This window comes from Crocuta crocuta, unplaced genomic scaffold (genome assembly GCF_008692635.1).
Source record: "Crocuta crocuta isolate KB4526 unplaced genomic scaffold, BGI_CrCroc_1.0 scaffold177, whole genome shotgun sequence".
Taxonomy (NCBI): Eukaryota; Metazoa; Chordata; class Mammalia; order Carnivora; family Hyaenidae; genus Crocuta; species Crocuta crocuta.
Window position 1 is genome coordinate 3,769,251 of NW_027531880.1, and position 22,466 is coordinate 3,791,716.

At 48.3% G+C, this 22,466-nt stretch overlaps 1 protein-coding gene across 1 annotated transcript in view; it reads left to right on the top strand.

Annotated features, from left to right (window-relative positions):
• The window catches only part of ANK1 (ankyrin 1), a 212,501-nt gene that overhangs the window by 125,366 nt on the left and 64,669 nt on the right, over nt 1-22,466 (top strand). Inside the window, exons 3-9 of the mRNA XM_077773123.1 lie at nt 10,747-10,845; nt 15,190-15,288; nt 16,096-16,194; nt 17,129-17,314; nt 18,381-18,479; nt 19,173-19,271; nt 19,557-19,655. Of these exons, the coding sequence (XP_077629249.1) occupies nt 10,747-10,845; nt 15,190-15,288; nt 16,096-16,194; nt 17,129-17,314; nt 18,381-18,479; nt 19,173-19,271; nt 19,557-19,655 (780 nt within the window). The remainder of the gene's footprint in view (nt 1-10,746; nt 10,846-15,189; nt 15,289-16,095; nt 16,195-17,128; nt 17,315-18,380; nt 18,480-19,172; nt 19,272-19,556; nt 19,656-22,466) is intronic.

Genomic DNA, 22,466 nt, shown 5'->3' on the forward strand with positions numbered 1-22,466 from the left:
TAGATTCCTAGATCCTATATTTTTAGCAGACCTTTCCCACCAAGCAGTCTCTGGAGAGCTATTCGATATCTGGGTTAGATAGAGGTATCAGGTGGGCTGGCCCTGCCGGAGGTGATGCCTGCCCTCCGGAAGAGGCTTCCCCATCAGCGGGTTCCCCTGTGGGGTTGCTGTGGTTTGGCGGCACTCTGGGACTTCCATCCTGGAGTAATCTCAGACCTCCAGGAAAACTTGCACCTTTCGGGTTCTTTAGAAACAAGAGGGTGTGCGCACCCAGCTCCTAATGGGCCCCCCACCCTCTCCCACCACAGCCAGAGCCGAGTTCCCACCATGCTGGTCTCTCTTCCCACCGCCATTTTTTCTACCACTACTCCCTCCCACCTCTTGCTTTCCTTTCTGAAATTTTAAATACGTTTGAGCCTGTAAAAAAAAGTTGCAAGAACAATACAAAGAATTCCCACATCTCTTTTAACCTAGACTCTCTATTACCATTTTACTGCATTTGCTCTTCTTGTCTGTGTGTCTGTCTCTAATATAAACTATATGTGATGTAATTCTCCATCATCCTAAACATTTCCAGTGTGTGCCACCCAATAGTAAGGACACTTTCCCACATAACCACCCTGCAGGCCTCCAAATCAGGACATCAGCATGGATGCCACACAACCATCTAGCAACTCTGTTAAAATTTTACTGATTGCCCCGATAATGAGAAAATGTCCCTCTCCCTCCCTCCCTTTCTGTCCCTCCTCCCTCCTGCCTTCCTTACCCCCCAGTCTTCCTCCTTCCCTTCCCGCCTTCCCTTAGTCTTCTTCCTTCTCTTTCTCTCCCTCTCTCTTTCTCTGTTCTAAGAGTCTTTCCAGACTGTATTTAGATGTCGTTTTCATCAGTCTCCTTCAGTCTGGAATGCTTCTCAGGTCTTTGCCTGTCTTGCATGTTTTCAGCAGTTTCCATCCTGTAGTTTGAACCTGTGTCCGCTGATGTTTCCTCATGTCCAGACCAAGGCAACACATTGTTGGCAGGAGTACCATAGAAATCGTCCTCGCTTTCCACTCCTGGTGATGTTAACCGCGGTCATCTCGTGGTGTCACTGATTTTTCCCTTTGTAGTTGATCAGTATTCTGTGTGGGTGGGTGGGGAGGGATATTCTTACCTAACGCCAATGTCTTGTTCTTCATCAAACTTCCAGCCGGCAACCTTGGCATACATTGATACCTTCTACCTGTATCAGCTACCACTATGATGATTCCAGAGAGTGCTTCTCCATCTCTATCATTTCTTCTGCATTTATTAGCTAGCACTTACTGAAGGATGAGCTTTCCCCCCTTCCCTCCTCCCTCATTGATTTATTCTTTCCATTCTTTGTTTATACCTGTTCAGGCTCTTGGGCTTCTATGTTATTTGATGGGTTATAAGTTGATTCTCTCATGATTTATTTTGATGTTCAAATCCAAATGAGGCCAGTAAGAGTGCTCTCAATAGGCTGACTACTTTGTTCTTTAACATGTCCCCATCACTCTCTGAGCATTTCCTTCCTTTCTGACAGCTGTTTGTCCCAGGGTGATTCTGTACTTTCTCTGCCCCAACCTTGGATCAGCCATTTTTTCAAGGTTCCTTTTAGTGGAGGATGGTAGTTAGACACCATAATCTGGTCACTTGATGTGCTCAATGCTGCTGGTTGTCGCGTGTCTGTGTCTATACATCTGTATCTAGTTCTGCATCTATCTGTGTTAATATATTCTTAAATCCATGAGATCGTGTCAATAATTCCAGGTCTACTCCAACACCTCAGAGTTCTTTCTAGTCCTTCCTCTTTCCATGTTTGTAAATCCCTTCAGACAGTCAGGAACATGACTCCCACTGATTCCCATCATCCTCAGTCTACCCACTTGTTTGCTCAGTGTAACAGTCTTCCAACCATGCTAGCAGCTCCCTCCTTTTTCTCAGAGCAGACATGCCGCTGTCAGCACATCTGCAGGACACCCCTTCTGGTTCACTGCCCTGCTTCCTCAGACAATGACATCTCTGAGCTGGGAGGGGAGGGGAGGGAAAAGGAAGAGAAGGGAAGGTAAGAAAACTCCCATTCACTTTTGATCTCATTTCTGGTTTTGGCTGAAAATTTAATGCAGGCAATTTGGGGAAAGGAATCAAAATTTATAGTGTCCTAGTGATTTTTTTTTTTTTTTTTTGCCAGCAGCTTAATTCATTTCCTCATGTAATCAGACTATAGCGATAGTCATTCTCTCTTTCCTTTTCTACTACCTCTTTTTGGTCTTCATCCTCTCTGCCTCTGGTTTCCATAGTCTGACTTTCTTTCTTCCCTTACTTTCTTTCTCATCAATCTCAGGATTTGGAGTAGAAATGGCCTGTTTCAGGCCTGCAGAGTTGCAAATATATAATGTCAGTGATCTTACTCCCCAAATGGGGACCAATAACAGAGCAAAGCTAGAAGTCATAAGCGTACAGACTCGGTGTTATTTGGAGAATTAAACTCCTGTAACATAGAGTCTGATCCTGATCTTCTCTGGACAGATATAGCAAACTAATAGAGAACCCAGATTGAATAGGACAGTGGGACATTAAGTATAAAAACCTAAGCATATGATCTTCTATGTATACATCCTTGTCCTTGTGAGCAAGATCTTCTGATTAGTTCCTCACTGAGCTCAGGAGTAAGGTGGAGTGTTACAGGAGGGCAACATTACCTAAAAGCCCCTCTCACCAACCTCTCTTTTTGTTCATTCTGGGGTCCTCAGACTTCATGCCTTTCTCTGCCACTGCTCTTGGCTTATTCTTCCCAAGATTCCAATCCTTTCCTTCCCCGTCAAAACTTTCCCTGGCCTGTGCTCCACTGCCTCTGGACCTGACTGGATGGCAGCTAAGTAATCTGATGAGCTGAACCAGTAGGTGTTCATGAATTTTAAAAAATCATGCTTCCTGGATACTACATGACCATATTAAGTGCTCTAGAAACACCCTGCTTAGCTCAAAGAAAGAGGATGAGGGACTGAAACAATAAGTCTCAGAACATGTGGTGGGGTAGGGGGAGGAAGTTGCCTCAAAGTCCTTGGGGCACAACTTGGGGCTGCCCGCTCTGTGGGGGCAGGGGCCAGCCATGTTCATGGGTAAAATAAACAGCTGTGAGAAAAGGAGATGGGAGGGTTGTGTGTCCACATGGGAGGGTAAGCAGCAGCTTTTGAGATGTTCTTGCAGTTCTCAAAGAGATACAGGATCTCAGGACACTGCAGCTTTTCTATTTGAAACCATCCTCTGCATTGGATGGAATAAGAGTTAAATTTCTTGTGACATGTCTACTGTATTTGTACATTTAGAAATCAATTAGTGTAATTGGGGCAATCAGAGATGCTAAACAGAGGAACAATTTACTGAGAACAAATGTCTGGAATTGTGTATTTTGCCAATGGAATTTCTCACAGTTGGTAAAAGAAAATACTCCAAATTAAATCATTCAGGCTCAATGTGACTTTTTTTCCCTTTTTCTTCTTGTTAAAAATGTTAAAAGAAACACAGCCTGGCTGAGATCTCCTCTCCCTCCTGTTGGACATATTGCTTCTCAGAAAAATCCTCTAAATTGACATTTTATCTGAAAAAGAGCAAAGGCACATGAAAAACTCCAGGTGTGTGTGCTCGGCATGAATATTTTTACCAAACAAGATGATAAAAGGGTTGCCTGCTCTGTTAGAACTATGTGAAATGAGATCATATGGGGCCGAGTGGTCTTAGAGATCTAGTAAAGGGAGTATGTAGGATGTGAAAAGCTTCAAAGAACCTAGTTTCTACTCCTACAATGAGATAAGCCTGGATAATCTACAAAATTATAATTTGTCCTGAGCCCTTCAGAGGGCTGAGATCACATTGTGCAACCAAGTTAACTGAATTCCAAAGAGGGATAAGCTTCTCCAAGGAGAGGGCCACCATTTTAGCTGCAGCAGAGTACGGGAGAAAGCAGCAGCATTGAACAAGCCAAAATCTTAACAAATTCTTAAAGGTCAACGTGAACTGCACTATGTCTGGAACCACAGGCCTCCATTTGGTGCTCATTGGAAATATTGGGAAAAGTCAGGAGACCAAACAGAGTCTCCCTCAGTGGCATGGGAACACAGGTGGCACTTGGTAGCTCTGGAGGCAGGGGTAGAGGCAGTAACAGACAAAGCCTTGCCTGCTTCCCCAGATTCTTCCCTCAGGTGAAGCAAAAACAAACCCTCTCACCTCAGACCATGGGCAAAAGTTGATTCTTCGTAGGGAAGAATAGAAACAAGCTACCTCTGCTCCTGGGGAGGGATAGAAATATTTCATACAGCACAGACCCAGTGGTGCCACCGGAAAGGTAGAGCCCAAACCACTGCACTCCTGGAGGGAGGGCAGGAGACCATCGTCCTGGCCCAATAACTGTCACATGCCAATAATGCCCAGAGGTCTATTACTGCTGAAAGTGAAGCAAGAGACTCCCACCCAAGGCCAAGTATAAAGATAAGGTAGGTCTTGCTGCCGCAGATAGGAGGGGAAAGAGTACATACTTAAAACAAGAATCCTACCTTTGAGATCCAGGTGTAAGAGCTTTTGAGATATTGGTTATAAGACTGGGGCTCGGCCAAGACCAAGGAGAACTTCTCTGCTGCCTCCCTGCCCCATGACAAGGAAGAGCATGTTATTGCTGGGAGTGGGGCAGGAGTGTAGAGAAAGACCCCAGCAAGGTGCAGGCTTGCAGGGCAGACTGATAGCTGAAGGAAGATCAGGAACTCAGGAATCTCCCCAGCACCCCAGCTTCTACTCTAAGCTTAAAGTAACAACAGCCTCCATCTAGAGGAATTTGAAGGCTGTGGTGCCCTGAAGGTAACAGAACTTAGACCCATGTCTGCTCCTGATTGATTGGCTCAGATCTCCTCACCCCCATGCTAACAACTTCACAGTAAAGGTAGGTCCATTTGAGGCATAAATGCTATTTACTTCAGCCTCTATTGCCCTTCTACACATAATGTCTGGCATTCGATTAAAAATTACAACACAGGGGCACCTAGGTGGCTCAGTCGGTTAGGTGTCTGACTTCAGCTCAGGTCATGATCTCGCAGTCTGTGGGTTCCAGCCCCATTTCAGGCTCTGTGCTGACAGCTCAAAGCCTACTTCAGACTCTGTCTCCCTCTCTCTGCCCCTCCCCTGCTCACATCTCTGTCTGTCTCTATCTCTGTCTCTCTCTCTCAAAAAGTAAATAAACATTTAAAAAATAAAAATAAAAAGAAATAAAAATAAAAATTATAACACACACACAAGTATGAAAAAAACAAAGCTGTTGTCAAGAGGCAAAGCAATCAACAGAACCAGACTCAAAGATGACCTGAATGTTGGGACCATTGATGGTCTTTACAATAACTGTGATTAATGTGTTAAAGGATCTCGTAGGAAAAGTGGATAGCATTCATGAACGGATGAGTTTCAGCAGAGTGATGGAAACTATAAGAAAGAATCAAATGAAATGCTAGAAATTCTAAAAGCCCCATATTTTGGGGAATAAGGAATTTATCTAATAGACTCATCAGTAGATTGGGCACAGATGAGGAAGAAATCAAAGAGCTTGAAGATAAGTCCATAGAAATGATAAAATGGACACAACAGAGAAAAATAATAGGAGAAGAAAAAAAAAAAAGAACTGAGCAGCCAGGAGCTGTGGGAGAATGTCAGCTAATCGAATGTGTGTGTAACTGGAGACCAAGAAGGAGGAATCTAAGAAGAGGAATATGGTGAGCTGGGGTTTCCCCAAGGAAGGCACGTGGTTAAAAAATGGCCACAAGAAGTTATTGCTTTTGCAATCCAGCTTCTAACTTAATTGAAGCATTTACTCTCATATTCCTCTACCTCCTTCTTGCTTATCTCCTACACTCAGTTATTTGGGGTATGAAATACGTGTTTTTCCCCATCATCGCCCTCAGCAGTCAGTCTGCCATCCTGCATCAAGAGGAGAGGCTGGGAAGGTTAGCTGCAGTAGTGAAAAGATGCAAGACGAGATATAGCAGCCTGCCTTTTCCTCGCAAACAACTTAAACTTGATGTAACTAAAATAAAACATATGGATCCTGGTTCTGAAGAGCTGGTAGATTTTGGCTTATCTCTATCCATAGTTGCAGCTAAGAACAAATAGCTCACATAATTTGTACCTCTACCCCTTTTTTATTTGAGCAATAAAAATAAATCTCTTTAAGGAAAACTAGGGTGTTGAGGCCCCTGGGTGGCTTAGTTAAGCATCCAACTCTTGATTTAGGTACAGGTCATGATCTCATGGTTCATGGGTTCAAACCTTAAATCAGGGTCTACACTGAGCACAGAGTCTGCTTGGGATTCTCCTTCCCTCTCTCTCTGCCCCTCCCCCACTTACATGAACTCTCTCTCTATCAAAATAAATAAATAAACTTAAAAAAAGAAAAACAAAGTGTTAAATGTAGTATTTATCCAGGAAACACTCTTTCATAATACTGAAATTGATCTCCTATTTTGGCTAGTAATGTATTTAATGAGACAGTTGTACAATTCCGTAGTGTTCATGTGCCGTAATTTAGTTTTCAGGCATTCCGTGACTTCAGCTGCTAGATGGTACCAGCAGCCCCCCTGCGAAGGCCGGTTGCTGTTGTGGTTTTGGGGGTCTGTGCATCTCTTGAATTCAGATGCTTCCTGGAGGTGGGGGAAGGCACTTGATGACAAGGGCTGGGAGCATAGTCTCTAAAATGTTATCTCTTGGGTTTAAAATTTAAATTCAGACCCAGCTTCTCGTCTTGCCATTGTCAATGAACTTGTCACTCTGCCTGTGCACAGGCTGCCTTGAAAAGGCCTCCGGGAAGCCTTCCTGACCCTTTTGGCTCTCTCCCCTGTGCTACTTCTAATCTCATGCATGCCCTTTGGGGCATTTTCACTTTGTTTTGCATTTATTGTTTATGCATCTGTTTCCTCTAGTAAATTGAGATCTTCAAGGAGAAGGGTCTTTGTCTTGTTCATCCCTAGTGGGGTGCCAGGTACAGAATAGGTTCTCAGTAGATTTTTCCCGAATTGGATTAAGTCAATGCCTCCATTAGGTAACTGCTGTGACTCTAAGCATAGCTGAGACAAATGTTTGGTCCAGGCACGTTCCATATGTGACCTTGTTCTCGATAAATTCTGAGCCTTCTTGCACATCTTATGTGCGTGTCATAGGCACCTTGCATGTGACAACTATGCCAAGTGGGGCTCGGTTCTGTGGCTCTGATGAGGGCGTTGAGTTCAGATCACCACACTGATAGGCTCGGACGTGACTTAGGGTGATTACGTTGAAAGCAAACAAACAGAAATAGAGTCAGAAAACTACAAAGCCATAAAGAAGAAAGAGAACATTGAACCAGGATCTGGAATGGAAGCTAAGTAAAACAATTCAAGATACGGATATATTCAGATGGTCTCTTTGATGTGGTCACCTCCTGCCAAGAGTGTAGCTTTTGGAGGGGGCCTATGACGCAGGGAGGGAAGCAGAAGGACTTTGTATGGGCCAGGGCAATGAGTAAAATCCTGGATATCAAAATATAGTGGCCATGACCAGACCCTTATGGGTGATTGTGACTGGTAGCTCTACCCGCCCAGTAATCAAAAAAAAGGAGAAATGGGGGCACCTGGGGGACTCAGTCAAGTGTCCTGCTCTTGATTTTGGCTCAGGTCATGATCCCATGGTTCGTGGGATTGAGCCCTGTCCTGGGTTCTGTGCTGACAGCATGGAACCTGCTTGGGATTCTTTCTCTTCTCTCTCTCTGCCCCTCCCTGCTCATGCTTTTCCTCTCTCTCTCAAAATAAACAAACACTTAAAAAAAAAAAAAAGGAGAAATGTACTCTTATCGTGTGATAAAAAGAAACATACTGGTTCCTAGGGGCAAAAAGGTCAAAACAAAACCTAAACCCTTTTTTGGTGGGGGCAGGGGAGGGGGAATCCAGATTTGTTCTATATGTGGCTGTGCCCTAGAAAGGTTGTGTGACCCTAGCTAGTCATTTGACTACTCTGGACCTTGATTTCCTGACCATTCAGGGATCTCTGACATCCCTTTCCACTCCAGCATTCCCTGGGCAGACAGTACTTCTAGAATATCTCTGGATTACAATCCTGACACTGGGTGCAAAGGGCAGGGACAGCCACCCCGGAGCATTAGCAGTAAACTTAGGTGTTTTCCTTGTAGACGTGCCAACTTCCCAGCTTTGAGGCGTGCAGGACCAGCGAATGCTCATGGAAAGGTACCATGCTACCCAAGTCAGCGCTAAACCACAGCGATCAGCACCATGCCATGCTGGCCGCCGCCGCAGCTGAGGCCCCTGCAGAAAGCTGACTGCAGCAGCTGCCGAGATTCCCACAGCCGCAAACACCACCCCGGTTCCCGAGTAATCACTGCTGGGTTTCAGGAAGGGATTGCAGACCACAGTGCTCAGGGAGGGAGGAGGAAGGAGGCTGCAGACATGGCCCAGGGTAGAGCTGAGGACACAGAGCCGAAGGGCGGGGCTCCAGGCTTCCAAAGCCCCAGTCACCGGACCCATTGCTTTTCAGTGGATTTGTGTTTTGCAGATTGATTTGAGGGAAACTGGTTTACTGCCACCCGGTGTTCTTCTCCCTCCCCCAGGCTCCTGTTCTAACAGATTCCTGTCTCCCTTTCTGTTATCAAAACTGACTGGGACCCAGCCTTTATCTGATAAGCCCATTCACACCGGGGTGTGAATAAATCACACGCTTTGGACTCTGCATTTAGTGGCGAACAAAATCTACAAGAGGAAAACATCCAACCGTGATTTCTAGGCATTTTCATGGGGAAATGTTGCGTGAAAGGGCCCTCCCATCACCCCCCACCCACACACACAGCTTGCCAAGCCTGGCTGTGCTAACGTGCAAAGATTTGGCCTACTTCGCTCAGCATGGCTGGGGTGCAGGGAGGGCCTGATGGAATGGAAATTAGGCAAAGTTCCCTTGGGATCCCACTTCCTCTTTTTTTCTGATGCCTGGGGCACCTGTTGTATTTTGCCTGTTCAAGGCCCTGATGTAAAGAGTTTGAGATACCTTCTGTTCTCCCATAGGGAGGCACCTGTCTTAGGTCTCATTGTTTCAGTATTTCCTCCAATAAGGAGGAATTACTTATTTCCTCTGCTGGTTTGAGCAAAGCAACAGAACTCACCTGTTAAGGATTAATGCACTATCACCCCCCGATTCGATATTTGTGTTTTTTTTTTTAATATATATATTTTTACTTTATTTCTAGGAGAGAGAGAGAGAGAGAGACAGCATGAGCAGGGGAGGGTCAGAGAGAGAGGGAGTCACAGACTGAAACAGGCTCCAGGCTCTGAGCGGGCAGTCAGCACAGAGCCCGACGCGGGGCTCGAACCCACGAACCGCGAGATCATGACCTGAGCGAAAGTCGGACGCTTAACCGACTAAGCCACCCAGGCGCCCCTCGATATTTGTGTTTTTAATGGGAATCTCCTAATACTGACTGCGGAGACTCTAGTGCTAACGTGAGCAGCCGTGTCTTTTCCGTGAGCATTCACTGCTCCTGGATGCCCTGACACACAGGGAGCGTGGGGGTTTCAGGAACCCATGACGGGCTGCAGAGGTATTTGGGGAGAAGTCACACCGTCAGGAGCCAAGCTCCTCCATCATGGTGGTGAGGGTCTTTTTCATTAGCTAGAGCCTGCAGTGGCCCTGGGGCATCCCCTGAAAGGAAAGAACATGCTAGAACAGGGCTGACTGGAACAGCAGACAGGAAGGAATGAGACAAGAGGGAAGGGTTGCTGGTGGGCAAGGAGGCGAGAAAGAAAACACAAAAGTAGGGCATGGGGAATGCTGATCAACTGAAATCATTTTCCATATGGAGCCAAGATCTGTTCATCACTGGAAGTGAAATGAGTTCCGTCATATTGTCAGAATTATTTGTGGCTCTAAGGAGCACTCTTTGAAGTCAGCTTTTGCCAGAAAGTATCCAGGCAGCCAAGTGCAAGGATTGGAACACAGGGCGTGCAGGAATATGCAAAGTAAAACCTGAGCTAAGGCGGCTTTCTCTCGACCCTCGCCAGGTGTGGCGTCAACTTTCTGTGGCTGGTGAGAGATCTGCTTCTGTGGCTGGTGACGACTGGGCGTGAGCAGTGTTGGTTCTTGTATTTTAGTTTTTATCCCCTACAACTGAACCGTCAGACAAGCTTTGGCCACATTTGAAATGGCAAGGTAGCCAAAGGGCTATTTTACTACTGATTCTGGTGTCGAGGAAATCCAGCTGGGCAGCTGGTGGTGTTTAGTTCTCAGAAGACCCCATTTCAGAGTTTGTTATTCTACCAAATAAGCCTCTATCCCTACAAATGTCTAGGGTACACTGGTGTTGCCTTTTTATTTTTTAATTATTTTATTTTATTTTTTAAGTTTATTTCTGAGAGACAGTGTGAGCAGGGGAGGGTCAGAGAGAGAGGGANGGCCAAGATCTGAACTTCAAGGTCACCCACTGGCTCTGTGAGAGCATCTCCACACTTAATATGGATACGAATCCGGGGAGTGGTGGTATCACTCTTGCCTGTTCTCCAATCATCTGATGCTTCTATAGAAAAGGGCCCGTAGAGGCTGGACCGGCCCCACTCAGGGCACCTCCCATTCTTCCCTTCTGGCTCTTCACACATCTCTTCACAGGGAAGGGGCGTCTAGAACAGAAGAATGCATAGTCCCCTAACCACACTCTTCCTGCCTCTCTGCTCTTTACAGAATGGGCTGAACGGCTTGCACCTGGCCTCTAAAGAAGGCCATGTGAAGATGGTGGTTGAACTTCTGCACAAAGAAATCATTCTAGAAACGACAACCAAGGTATGTCTCTTAGGGAGCGGGGAGCTTTTCATTGATAATTCAAGTATGTGGGTACCTCGTGTATCGTCCCAGACTCTGGCGTGGAAACCAGCCCTTCAGGAGAGAAAGCCAAGTGTGCTTTCTGAATTTCTCTTGTGCTTCCGATTGCTTCCTAGTTCTCTGCAAAGTCACCTGAAAGGCACAGGACCCTGTTTCCAGAAAAGAATCCATGGGCTTTTACTTTATTTTCATGGCTAGATTATAAATCTAGAAATAGAACCCTTTTCACTATGGCTGTATGTTTTCTTAGAGTCCTTGACTCCAGTGCAGGGTCTGAGAGCCCTAGCATTTCCACAGTCAGGTGTCTTGGGTCCAGATCCCAGCGGAGATACTGTACGCTCTGTGACTCTGAGCCAGTTAGCTAGTGAGAAGTCCCCATTTCCTCATCTATAAAATGGGGACTGTCATACTTGGTCTCAGGATTCGTATGAAGATGCACTGAGATCGCGGGTGTCAAATGCCTGGCACGTAGGAAGGAATCAGTAAACACTGGTGACCACGTGGCTATTGAGGCGTAGAAAAGAGAGCCAGACCCCGCCCCTTTATCCTTCCCCAGCGAGTCTTCCTTGGTCAGCCACACACTTACCTCCTTTCCTTACTGATTACCTTGAACAGCCTTCTCTTCCCAGAGGAGGCATCTGGCCAAGGCTGACGTCACACCTCCCACACCAGCAGGCTCTTGCCCATAGCCGTAGATTAGCAGCGCCAGTGACTTAAGATCAGAAACCACAGTCATGAAATTATGCATCTACAGGTTGTAAGATCCATTTTATTTCTTACATACATCCGTCTTGTTTATTTATTGAACAAGGTGTTGCCAGCATTTCAAAACAAAACTAAACCAAAAAACTCACCTCTGTCTACTAACTCCGGCACACCTTCCACTTCCTTCCTGGTTACTTCCCCTGGTTTTCTTCTTGGCTTTGTCCCTCCGGCCTTTTGCTTTTCGGTTACTGTTTATTCAGTGTGCTCTCACATCCAGCGTCAATTTCAGTTCCGTGCCGCACACATTGGCCGCCTTTCCAGCAGAGAACCGAAGAACCATAAGTAGAGATATAATACATGGTTGTGAAGTGTGTTACCAAAATATTATGAAGGGGCCATCATCCCTTGAGGTAAAATTCTGTAATTTTCATGTCATTTCCCAAAGGTGAAAAGATCTCGCTGGTAAAATGGACTGAGTTGCTCTTTCTGAATGTGTGTGGGGCATTTTTCCCCCTAACCTCACGACGAGTACCAGCTGTTTCCATCTTCTTTGTGGACAAAGGGGAAGCAATTATTTCTCCTTCTGGCACTCTCACCTACCTGGCTGCAAGCAGCGCGCCATCTGATGGGCTCCCTGTGGCCCGGGGTGGCTTTTCTTCCCCTGGCTCGGCCCCAAGAGCTGCGCAAACATGACGCTTCAGCATTTTCGCGCTCTCTGAATTTCCCCCCTTTGATTGTTATTTTGTAAGCGAATGCTTGGTGTGTCTTTGTTATTTATAGACATTTTATGAACCAGCGTGGTTCCTGAATGCCATACAGAGGGAAGGAAAAAGGTGAAGCAGAAACCGTGGGCTGAGCAAGAGTCATAGCAGATTGGGGAATTATAATGGGTCTTGTGAGCATGAGAGAGATTAAAAAAAGAAAAGAGTAAAAAGCCAAAGCCAATATAGTTTCCTAAATGTGCTTACACTTTTTTAAAGCACAAAACAAAAGCATTCTGCCCCCATCCTCCCTTCTCTGCCTCTTGGAGGCCCGCGTTCAGCATCCAGGCGGCTAGTGAAGGAGGAAGCCCTAATCTGTGTGTTTGCATCTACCAGGCTCCTGCCTCAAACCCCCTCCCTTCCAGGAGCTCTGGGACTCCCTGCAAAGGGGAGGAGGCAGGTCTTTGGGGACCAAATGCAGCTAAGAAATTTTTCTTGCTTCTTCGAGGCCAGTGTTCTTTCATGCAGAGGGAGGGGTGGAGAAAACAGAGGCCGCAACTCCTTGCCCTGTGCCCCTGACCCAAGGCCAGAGGCCTTCTTAAAACTTGCAGTGTATGCACGTGTGTGTAGGTGGGGGGGGAGGAGGTCTGTTTACCAGGGTCCCCCCTTTGCTCTTACCCCTCACCAGGGCTGCCCTCAGCCCAGATCCAGAAGGAGGCCAGGGCCAGGGTCCACAGCCAGGGTTCTGCACGGGTCCAGCTGGGGTTTCTATGGGAGAGAGCTCTGATGGAGTGTGATTTCAGACAGAAAGAGGCAGATGGAAAGAAACATTTGACGCTGCTTCTTGAGGCCAAGGAGCCCGAGTCTCAGTCTTCTCTACTCCCATGCCTGGCCCGGTGCCTGACACACAAGTGCGTGGCGTGTAACAAACACATGAATGGGCACAAGACATGTGCTTCTAAATGGGGAGACTTGGAGTTCTGAGTCCTGATTTCTAGAAAAGGTTCTGGTGCCAACAGCTGTGTTCCACTTTGTAGAGTGAGTGAGTCGGACCCAGGTGCCAAGGCCTCTAAATGCAAGCTCTTTGGACTTCTATGAAAAATGATTAATTAGCCTCTATACATTCATTTCTGGCACTTATTCTCTGATGGATATTGGAGGAGGAACCCTTTTGTTTTTCAAAGGGGACTTCAGGAGAAGTCAAGAAGACAACTTGGGAAGCAAGAAGCAGGTTACTCTTGCCTGATACGGGCCTCACTTAGGAAACAAAGACCTGAGCCCCCGCCAGCCCCCAGGGGCTTTCAGTGGGGCTTCCTCACCCACCTGCAGGTGGGGCAGCCGTGGCTGGGTTGGGGGGGTGGGCACAGAGCTCGGTGCCTGTGCTGCTCAGTTCCGCCCGGGTGAGGACACTTTTCTCCCAGTGACAGATGGCCTCAGTGTGCACACGGAGTTTGAAGTCCTGACTTGTCAGGGCTTGGGTTGCCTGAGATGGATTAGCAAGGGTTTCTGTAGGTTAGGTAAATTATATACCATCTCAAGTGCAAAAAACTGAGTTCATTTGAGGTCTTCTTAAGTTGCAGGGTGGGGTTGGTTACAGATGGGCGCACATGGGTCCCGTTTTCTCCCACCTGCCCCGTTTGACAGAAGCTGTCTGGTGGGGCCTGGCCTGCTTGCCTCTCACTGAGCTGGGGGGCCAGCAGGGTCATGTAGGTGAGTCAGAGAATGTGCCAGGACTTCCGGGAAGCAGGAAGGAAGAAACAGAAGAAGCCTGCTAGACCCAAACCCCATCTAGCACTTGTTAAATACCCAGAATGCATCGGGACAAGGAAACCTCAGTGTTCCAGCCACCTCCTCAGAACCTGGTTTCGGGTCCCTATTAAGGGTTTTAGCTTTGAAAAAGTTTACGTTAAAAATTTTTAATGTTTATTTTTATTTTTATTGAGAGGGAGGGAGACACAGAATCCAAAGCAGGCTCCAGGCTCTGAGCTGTCAGCACAGAGCCAGACATGGGGCTCAAACTCACAAACTGTGAGATCATGACCTGGGCCAAAGTTGGATGCTTCACCGACTAAACCACCCTGGAGCCTGAAAAAGTTGATTTTAAAACAACTGTGTACTTTATTTTCTTCTAGTGTTTATTCCTGTGGCTTTTGTCTCCTCTCTAATCTGGGGAAGCCCTGGCTCATTATATATATTTTACTGACTAATATGTCAAATAGTCTTTTTTTTTTTTTTGTAGTTGTCTCTGCCAGATTCCATTATTTATTTTCCCCCCTTTAATTCCATATTTTTCTTCCCTTCCCTACATGCATTATATAGTTCATTTTATTCCCCCCCAACCCCTTTACATATTGCTACACTTTCCCCTCTTGGCCTCTCCTCCTTCTGTCCCTGGGTTAAGGATGCTGAGTCCACGGACCATGCTGGCCTCTTTCCCCAGAGCTCCAGGCCTTGAGGGGACCCTGCATCGTCTTGTAAAGTTCCAGCTGAGAGGAGCTGGAAGTCTGAGGAGGCCGGCTCGCCTGGCAAACCTTTCCGTGTGTGTCCTGAGAAATGCTGACGGGTCTGTCAGCTGATGACAGAATGCTATGTCTGCATGCAGCAGATTAGGTGTTGAGAAGTGGCTTTTTTATCCATCAGCATGATTTTTTTTTTGGAGAGCGAGACAAATTTTCCTCCTTGGACTTTCAGTACCGTTTCAAAGTGTATAATAGGTCAGGCACACTGATGTGTGTTGTCTATCTCTTTTGGGTCTAAAGAAAGCCCACCTTCCCCCACCCTGACCAGCACCCTTGTTAGTGCTGGTGTGCCTTTAACGGTGACTTTACTTTTGATGGTCACAATATCGTTGGCAGCCTGATGAGAGATCTTCCCTGCTTCCTCTCCATGTGTGTTTCAGAAAGGGAACACGGCTCTGCACATCGCCGCCCTCGCTGGTCAGGACGAGGTGGTCCGGGAGCTGGTCAACTATGGTGCCAATGTCAACGCCCAGTCGCAGGTGATGGCTCTGTCCCGGGTCCCAGGCCAGAGGGCGTTGCCCTTCTTTCCCATCTGTATTTCTGTTTTGTAGCAGGGGCACTGAGTAGCTTAATCGGCAATGTGTCTCCCAGCAGTAACAAAGGCATCCCTTATTATTTTTCATGCTTCTGTTGTGCATTCTAAGCCGATATGGGTGATCATTGCAGACCCCATCTCTGTTCAGTGAAACCAGCCAGATAATATATCTAGCTATGGCTCCTTTGGGGAGAGAGACTGTATTTAGTGGTGGGTGGGACATGGGGAGTTCACAAAGAAAGAGTGAAAATAGAGGGAGAGTGTGTGTGCAAGAGGCATAGAGCGCCCCCTCCTCTACCTGGTGGCTTTTGTAATAATCCCACTTCTTTTTTTTTCTTTTTTTTAAATGTTTATTTATTTTTGAGAGAGAGAGAGAGACAGAGTACGAGCAGGGGAGGGGTAGAGAGAGAAGGAGACACAGAATCTGAAGCAGGCTCCAGGCTCAGAGACGGCAGCACGGAGCCTGATGTGGGGCTGGAACTCACGAACCATGAGATCATGACCTGAGCCGAAGTCAGTTGCTTAACTAAATGAGCCACTCAGGCACCACCCCTCCTCCCCCCAGTTAAGCCATTTCAAAGTGTCTGTGAGTTTTTGCAACAGGAGAAACTGGTGGGGACATGGCCCTGTGAGCTAGCTGAAAATACATGAAGAAAGAGTTGTTCTTCAGTGTGGAGGATTTTACCCCAAGTTTAGCATCTTTCCCTAATTTTATGGGTGAGCTTTAATGACTTTTTCTCTTGGTTTACAGAAAGGCTTTACTCCCTTGTACATGGCAGCACAAGAGAATCACTTGGAAGTGGTTAAGTTTTTACTGGAAAATGGAGCTAATCAGAATGTGGCCACAGAAGTAAGTACCTTGGGCACATGGCCTCACTGTGAGACATTGCCAGGGACGTGCATTCCCAGGACTAGGCTTGAGACACTTCCCCTTCCTCCTCCGGCATGGTCCGCAAAGTGTCAGAGTGTTCTCCACCTTCTGATCACGGCACTCATCCTCGGTGCCAACGGGCTCTTCAGGGGAGTGAGGGACAGAGTCATGGGTCTTGAGGAATGCCCAGACCCATACCAGAGAGATAACATCAGAGTCAAGCTTGTCCTTCCCGCATTAAGCACCACTGGAGGCTGGACCTTAATGAGAAAGGATCCTGCCACGAACCATGAGTCATTTCAGCTCTGATCCTGAGTCTTGTCACTGATGAAATGATGAAATTGAACTGGATAGAGCCAACAATTACATGACTTTGTTCCCCTGCTTTGCCAGTTCACGGGGTCCTGTGTGACCTCAGCACACAGCTGAGGGGATTAATAACAGTAGCTCACAATCAAATCCTCAGTGCCTGGCATAGATTCCAGCGTTTGGTAGGTGTTAGTAATAACGCGTGAAATGAATAAATGAATGATCCGCTGCCTGTTGAAGGCACTGGCCTAGCAGCAGTGGATCGGGTGATAGGGAGGGGAGGCAAAGAAGCAGAGGGTAGTAAAAAGCCCTCGGGGCATGCAGTCAGAACTGGGAACAAGTTATAAAAGAATATTAATGGCTCTAGGGTCTGTGAGATTGCAGAGAAAAAAAAGTGGGGCCAAGACAAGCGTTAGGGAGCAGGTGGCATTTAAACTGAGCTTGACGGATGAAGAGGGCTTTGAATTGTAAGAAAGTCGTTTCAGGCTGAGGGCTGGTCATGAGCAAGAGCCCTGAGGTGTGAAAGGGTGGGTCCTGCGTTGAGGACAGCGAGGAATCAGATACAGTCAACGCAAATGGATCTTTCCTCCTTTCCTCTGGCCAGGACGGCTTCACTCCTCTAGCCGTGGCTCTGCAGCAGGGCCACGAGAACGTGGTGGCACACCTCATCAACTACGGGACGAAGGGCAAGGTGCGCCTCCCGGCCCTGCACATCGCGGCCCGTAACGACGACACCCGGACAGCGGCGGTGCTCCTACAGAATGACCCCAACCCGGACGTGCTTTCCAAGGTGAGGACAGCCAGGCCCAGGAGGACCAGGAGAATTCTAGCACCTGGCCCACGGAGCCTTATGGCTTACAGAGGCACCATTAACCCCCACCAGTTCCCCAAGGATGAGCCGCGGCCGGAGATGGTCCCAGCCCTGCACACAGCACCAGCTCCGGCGGGGCCTCCAGATTCCCACAGGGACCCGTGGGAGCCACAGGGGGCAGCCCCACCTGAAACCCCTGGTGGACACCAGGAGACATGTGCTCGGCGTGAAGCAGGAATGGTTCTTGTTGCTCTGGGTCATCCGGAGAAGTGCCCACGGCAGGCCGGGTCTCTGGCCGGAGTGAAAGTTGGGAATCTAGCGGGTGGTGTTCTAGAATTGATGCCCCTCTTTTCCTGGCTGGCCCCTGGTGGAGGAAGGGAGGTATCCCCACATGGGGAGATGAGACCTGGGAGGGGCCCCCCGGGGCCTGACAGCTAGCTGTCTGCTGTTTTGAGGCACTGCTGATCCACCATCTGTAAGTTTGGATTCTTCATCACTTCTCTTAGAGCGGGAGTGGATTGCACTGAGCTAGTCACACGCTCCCTCCACCGTTCGGTCATTGGGTTCTGTCTGGAAAACTGCTGACCGGATTAGGCATGGTCTCAAGTTATAAGACAGAATAATGACAATGACCCCAAAGGGGTCAAAGGGCCGCCTTTGGCCAGCAGCAGAGTCACCACACCCCTTCAGGGGGCTGAAACAATCTCTAGAGCTCAGATCATAGACCCCAAAACACTTTTCATTCATTCACTCAAATCTCGTAGATAACCATTCACGTGAGCGGGCCCCAGAGTTGGAGGTGATGCTAGTGCCCGGTTTGTCCAGGTGAACCACAGAACAAAGACCGTGGGTCCCTCAGAGGCTTTGAATATGATTTGCCACAAAGCAGATCTTGATCCCTTCAGCAAATGTCCTCCTCAGTCAGAATCTTTCTGCATCGGGCCCTCTGGCCCTGCTAACATTTCCGGAGTCCCTGTGCTGATTCTGAGATGCAAATGACAGTTGCGTGGCTTGTGACACATTGTTCCCTCCTGTTGTGCTCCAGACGGGATTCACCCCCCTCCACATCGCAGCTCACTACGAGAACCTCAACGTGGCCCAGTTGCTCCTCAACAGGGGCGCCAGCGTCAACTTCACCCCACAGGTGAGGAGGCCCCGCCCTCGAGAGGGGGGTTCGGGCTTGTCTGGCTGCTGGCGCTTCTGCCTCTCGCTCTGACACCCTGAGTTTCCTCATATGGCACAAGTGACTGTGAGTGGGACAGCCTGGTGTTTATTGAGGCTGCCCATTGATGGGCTTGGTTTGTTTGTTTTTTTTTAATGTTTATTTATTTTTGAGAGAGAAAAAGAGGCAGAGAGAGGGGGGACAGAGGATCCCAAGCAGGTTCCACACTGTCAGTGCAGAGCCCGGTGCGGGGCTCGATCTCACAAACTGTGAGGTCAGGACCTGAGCTGAAATCCAGAGTCGGACGCTTAAGCCACAAAGGCACCCAGGCTCCCCTCATTGATGGGTGTCTGATCATCTGCCTATTAGCTTCCATGTGCCCATCCTCGAGGGGCAAGCCTGGAGAAGGCAGGACTTTCTTCCAGTCTGTTATGATGACTCTGGGGGACACGGCTCGGTCAGATTGCCGAGATTAACCATGTGCTGTCATGTCCTCATAGATCCTGAAATCTGTCTTAGGTGAGAAATGTACTAGCGGTAGGCTTAGCGCGGCTCCTTTCAGTGATGCCTCTGTCTGGTTGGGGCTGGAGACTCGGGGCCGTGGGGTGGGTGCATAGCAGCCGCGTTCCAGGGGCAGATGCCACGCCCTGACTGGTTCCTGGTCCTCCCTTCCAGAACGGCATCACGCCGCTGCACATCGCCTCCCGCAGGGGGAACGTGATCATGGTGCGGCTCCTGCTGGACCGCGGGGCCCAGATAGAAACAAGGACCAAGGTGGGTGCCAGCGAGCTCCAGGGCAGGGCCCCGGGGAGGGAGCTCTGCCTTCCCGAGCCGCGGCGGGAGCGGTGGGCTCTCAGCGACCAGCTGGCGATGGGCCTCTAGCATCCTGGATCAGCTCGCAGTGGCAGCCAGGTCGCAGCAGTGGACAGAACAAGATGTGCTGGTCTTTCAGGAAGCATCCCCGCTGCTGTGGCTGCAGTGGTGCTGCGGGCAGGCTTCCCTCCGGTGGCTCTGATGGGTGCCTTTGGGGCTTTCTCTTTTGGACCCTGTCTTTTAAAGGATGAATTGACACCTCTCCACTGTGCAGCTCGGAATGGGCACGTGCGAATCTCAGAGATCCTGCTGGACCACAAGGCACCCATCCAAGCTAAAACCAAGGTTTGTGCTCCCCTGCTCCCCTTCTGTGAGGAGCACCTTTTCCCCAGGGGCCCAGGTCAGGCCAACCCAGGATCAAATCCCATTTCTGAAAAAACAGAGATGCTAATAATCCTAGTGGAGCCAGTGTATGTGATGTTTCCCCCGATGCCTGTCACACAGAAGACATTCAGTCTAGCTCTATTTATTTTTTTAATGTTTAATTTTATTTTTGAGAGAGAGAAAGAGAGAAAGCATAAGCCAGGGAGGGGCAGAGAAGGAAAGAGAGGGAGAATCTCAGGCAGGCTCCATGCCACCAGCACAGAGCCCAAAGTGGGGCTGGTACTTACAACTGTTGAGATCATAGCCTGAGCCAAAATCAAGAGTCAGACGCTTAACTGACTGAGCCACCCAGGCACCCCACTATAGCTCTAATTATTATCTAGATTGGGCACCGCAAACTTTTTCCCCTAAAGGGCCAGATAGACTTTGCAAGCCATGATCCAACGATTCCACTCTGCCATTATAGTTGGAAAGCAGTCATGGATAATATGCAAACTAGCAGTCATGTTCCAATAAAACTTTATTTACAAAGATAGGCAGCAGACCAGATTTGACCCACGGGCTGTCATTTGCTTGCTACAGCGCTAGACTAACCCTTGCGTCTTTTATCTTGGCTCCAAGAAAAGACAGGACGTAAGCAGCCCGACAAGTGTTTACAGCCTGGGCCAGTCTGAAGTGAAGTGAAAAAAGAAAACAGAATAGTTCCTCTCAAGGTGCATGAAGGGCCAGAGCAAATGCCCCTCCTTCAGCTCTTGAGTCTTCCCGAGGCTAAAGCTATCAGACAGCCTAGTGCTGCTTACGCCTCCTCTAGGCCTCACGCCCACTTCTTTGGGGTGAATTTAGAAGGGTGTCGGAATAGAATAAGGGAAAACCCAGGCCCCTTCACAGCCTCTCCAGGGGTCTTGTGTGAGCAGTTACAGATAGTCCGTCCATTCCGTGACAGATTATCATCGCGTCTTCTACACAGCTATCTGTAATTTGGGTCATGACTCACAGCACCAAGCTGGCTTTGTGTGTGTATGTGTGTGTGTTGGTCAGGGGCTGGGGCTGGGAGTATCCTCTCCTAAGCCAGTTTATTTCTCGTTTAAACCTCCGTCCACGGCTGAGTTGCTTTGTGACTCTTGAGCATGTCCCTTACTCTGTCTGTGCCTCTGTTTCCTCATCTGGAGAGCTCTACCTCTCTCTCCCGGGGTTGTTGGGATGATCACATGAGATAATATAAAAGTAAAAATCCTTGGATAAGTGAAGGTAGAATCGTTACTGCCGATTATGTGGTTAGATCAGGAAGTTCTCAGCGTTTTCCCACAGAGGTCTTATGTGTAAACTTGCATAAAGCTTCCTGAGTTGGTAATGATTTTATATTACTCAGATTATTAGAATGAGGTTTAAAAAGGCAGTCACGGAAGTTCTTCACTGAGAACTTCTGACTTTCCAATTGGGAAATAAGTTGTGACCCATGTAAAATTCACCAGGTGGCAATGAACGGTTTTCGTTTGCTAGTGCTACTGTCACAAAGTGCCACACGCTGGGCAGCTTCAACAGCAGAGGCCCATCGCCTGGCAGTTCTGGAGGCTGGAAATCTGAGACCAGGGTCAGCAGGGCTGGTGCCTTCAGGGACTGTGAGGGGGAACCTGTTCCAAGCCTCTCTCTTGGGTTCGGATGTTGCTCAGTCTTTGATGTTCCTTGGCTTGTAGTTGCATTGCCCTGACCTCTGCCTTCAGAGGCGTTTTCTCTGTGTATGAGGGGCCGTGTGCAAACTTCCCCCTTTTGGGAGGACGGTAGTCATGCTGGAACAGGGCCCACACTAAAGACCTCATCTTCCCTAACTACATCTGCGGTGACCTGATTCCCAAATAAGATCACGTTCCGAGCTCCTGGGGTTAGGACTTCAACATGTGGATTTTTCTTTTCTTCTTCTTTTTTTAAAGTTTATTTATTTGTTTTGAGAGAGAGTTGGGGGGGAGAGAGAGAGAGGGGGAGAGAGAGAGAGAGAGAGAGAGAGAATGCCGAGCAGACACCACGCTCAGCATAGAGCCCCACACAGGGCTCAATGTCGCAAATGTGAGATCATGACCTGAGCTGAAATCAAGAGTCAGCTATTCAACCAGCTGCTATTCAACCAGCTGCGCCACCCAGGCAACCCCAACATGTGGATTTTGAGGTGACACAGAGCAACCTAGGACACGAATACAAGCTGTCCTGCAGCCTGATTGTGTGTCCCCTGCTGAAAATCCTCTCTCTAAGAGCTCCCATCCCAGTTCTGAGCTCCTGGACTGTCGTGAGCCAGCTCTTGCCTGCCCCCAGCCCAGCGGCACACCCCCATCACACTGGGCCCTCCTGTAGGGTTTAGCTGCATTGAGCTCCCTGAGTTCCCCAAGGATGGCTGCCTCTGTGCTACAGCACACTGCTCCCTTCGCCGGCGGTCTTCCGGGCCAAGTCCGAGCTCGGGAGCACCTCCTCTCAAGAGCCTTCACTCCCCATCCTCCCTCCTGTGGACTTCTGTGCTTTGATCTTGCCTTTCCTGATGTTGCCACACTGAACATCAACCATGTATCTGTTTCCACCTCTTTTCCCCACCAGACTATAAACTTCTTTAGGCCAGGGATTAAGTCTGTTCTCTTTTGTTTCCCTGGCACTTAACCCATACCTGGTGTTCATTAATTGCTTGATAAATATTTGTTGGATTAATGTCTGAATGAATGAGTGAAGAGTCTTCTCTGTCTTTAATGGTTTTTAAAATAGGTTGCCACCTAAGAATCCACGAGAGTCCTT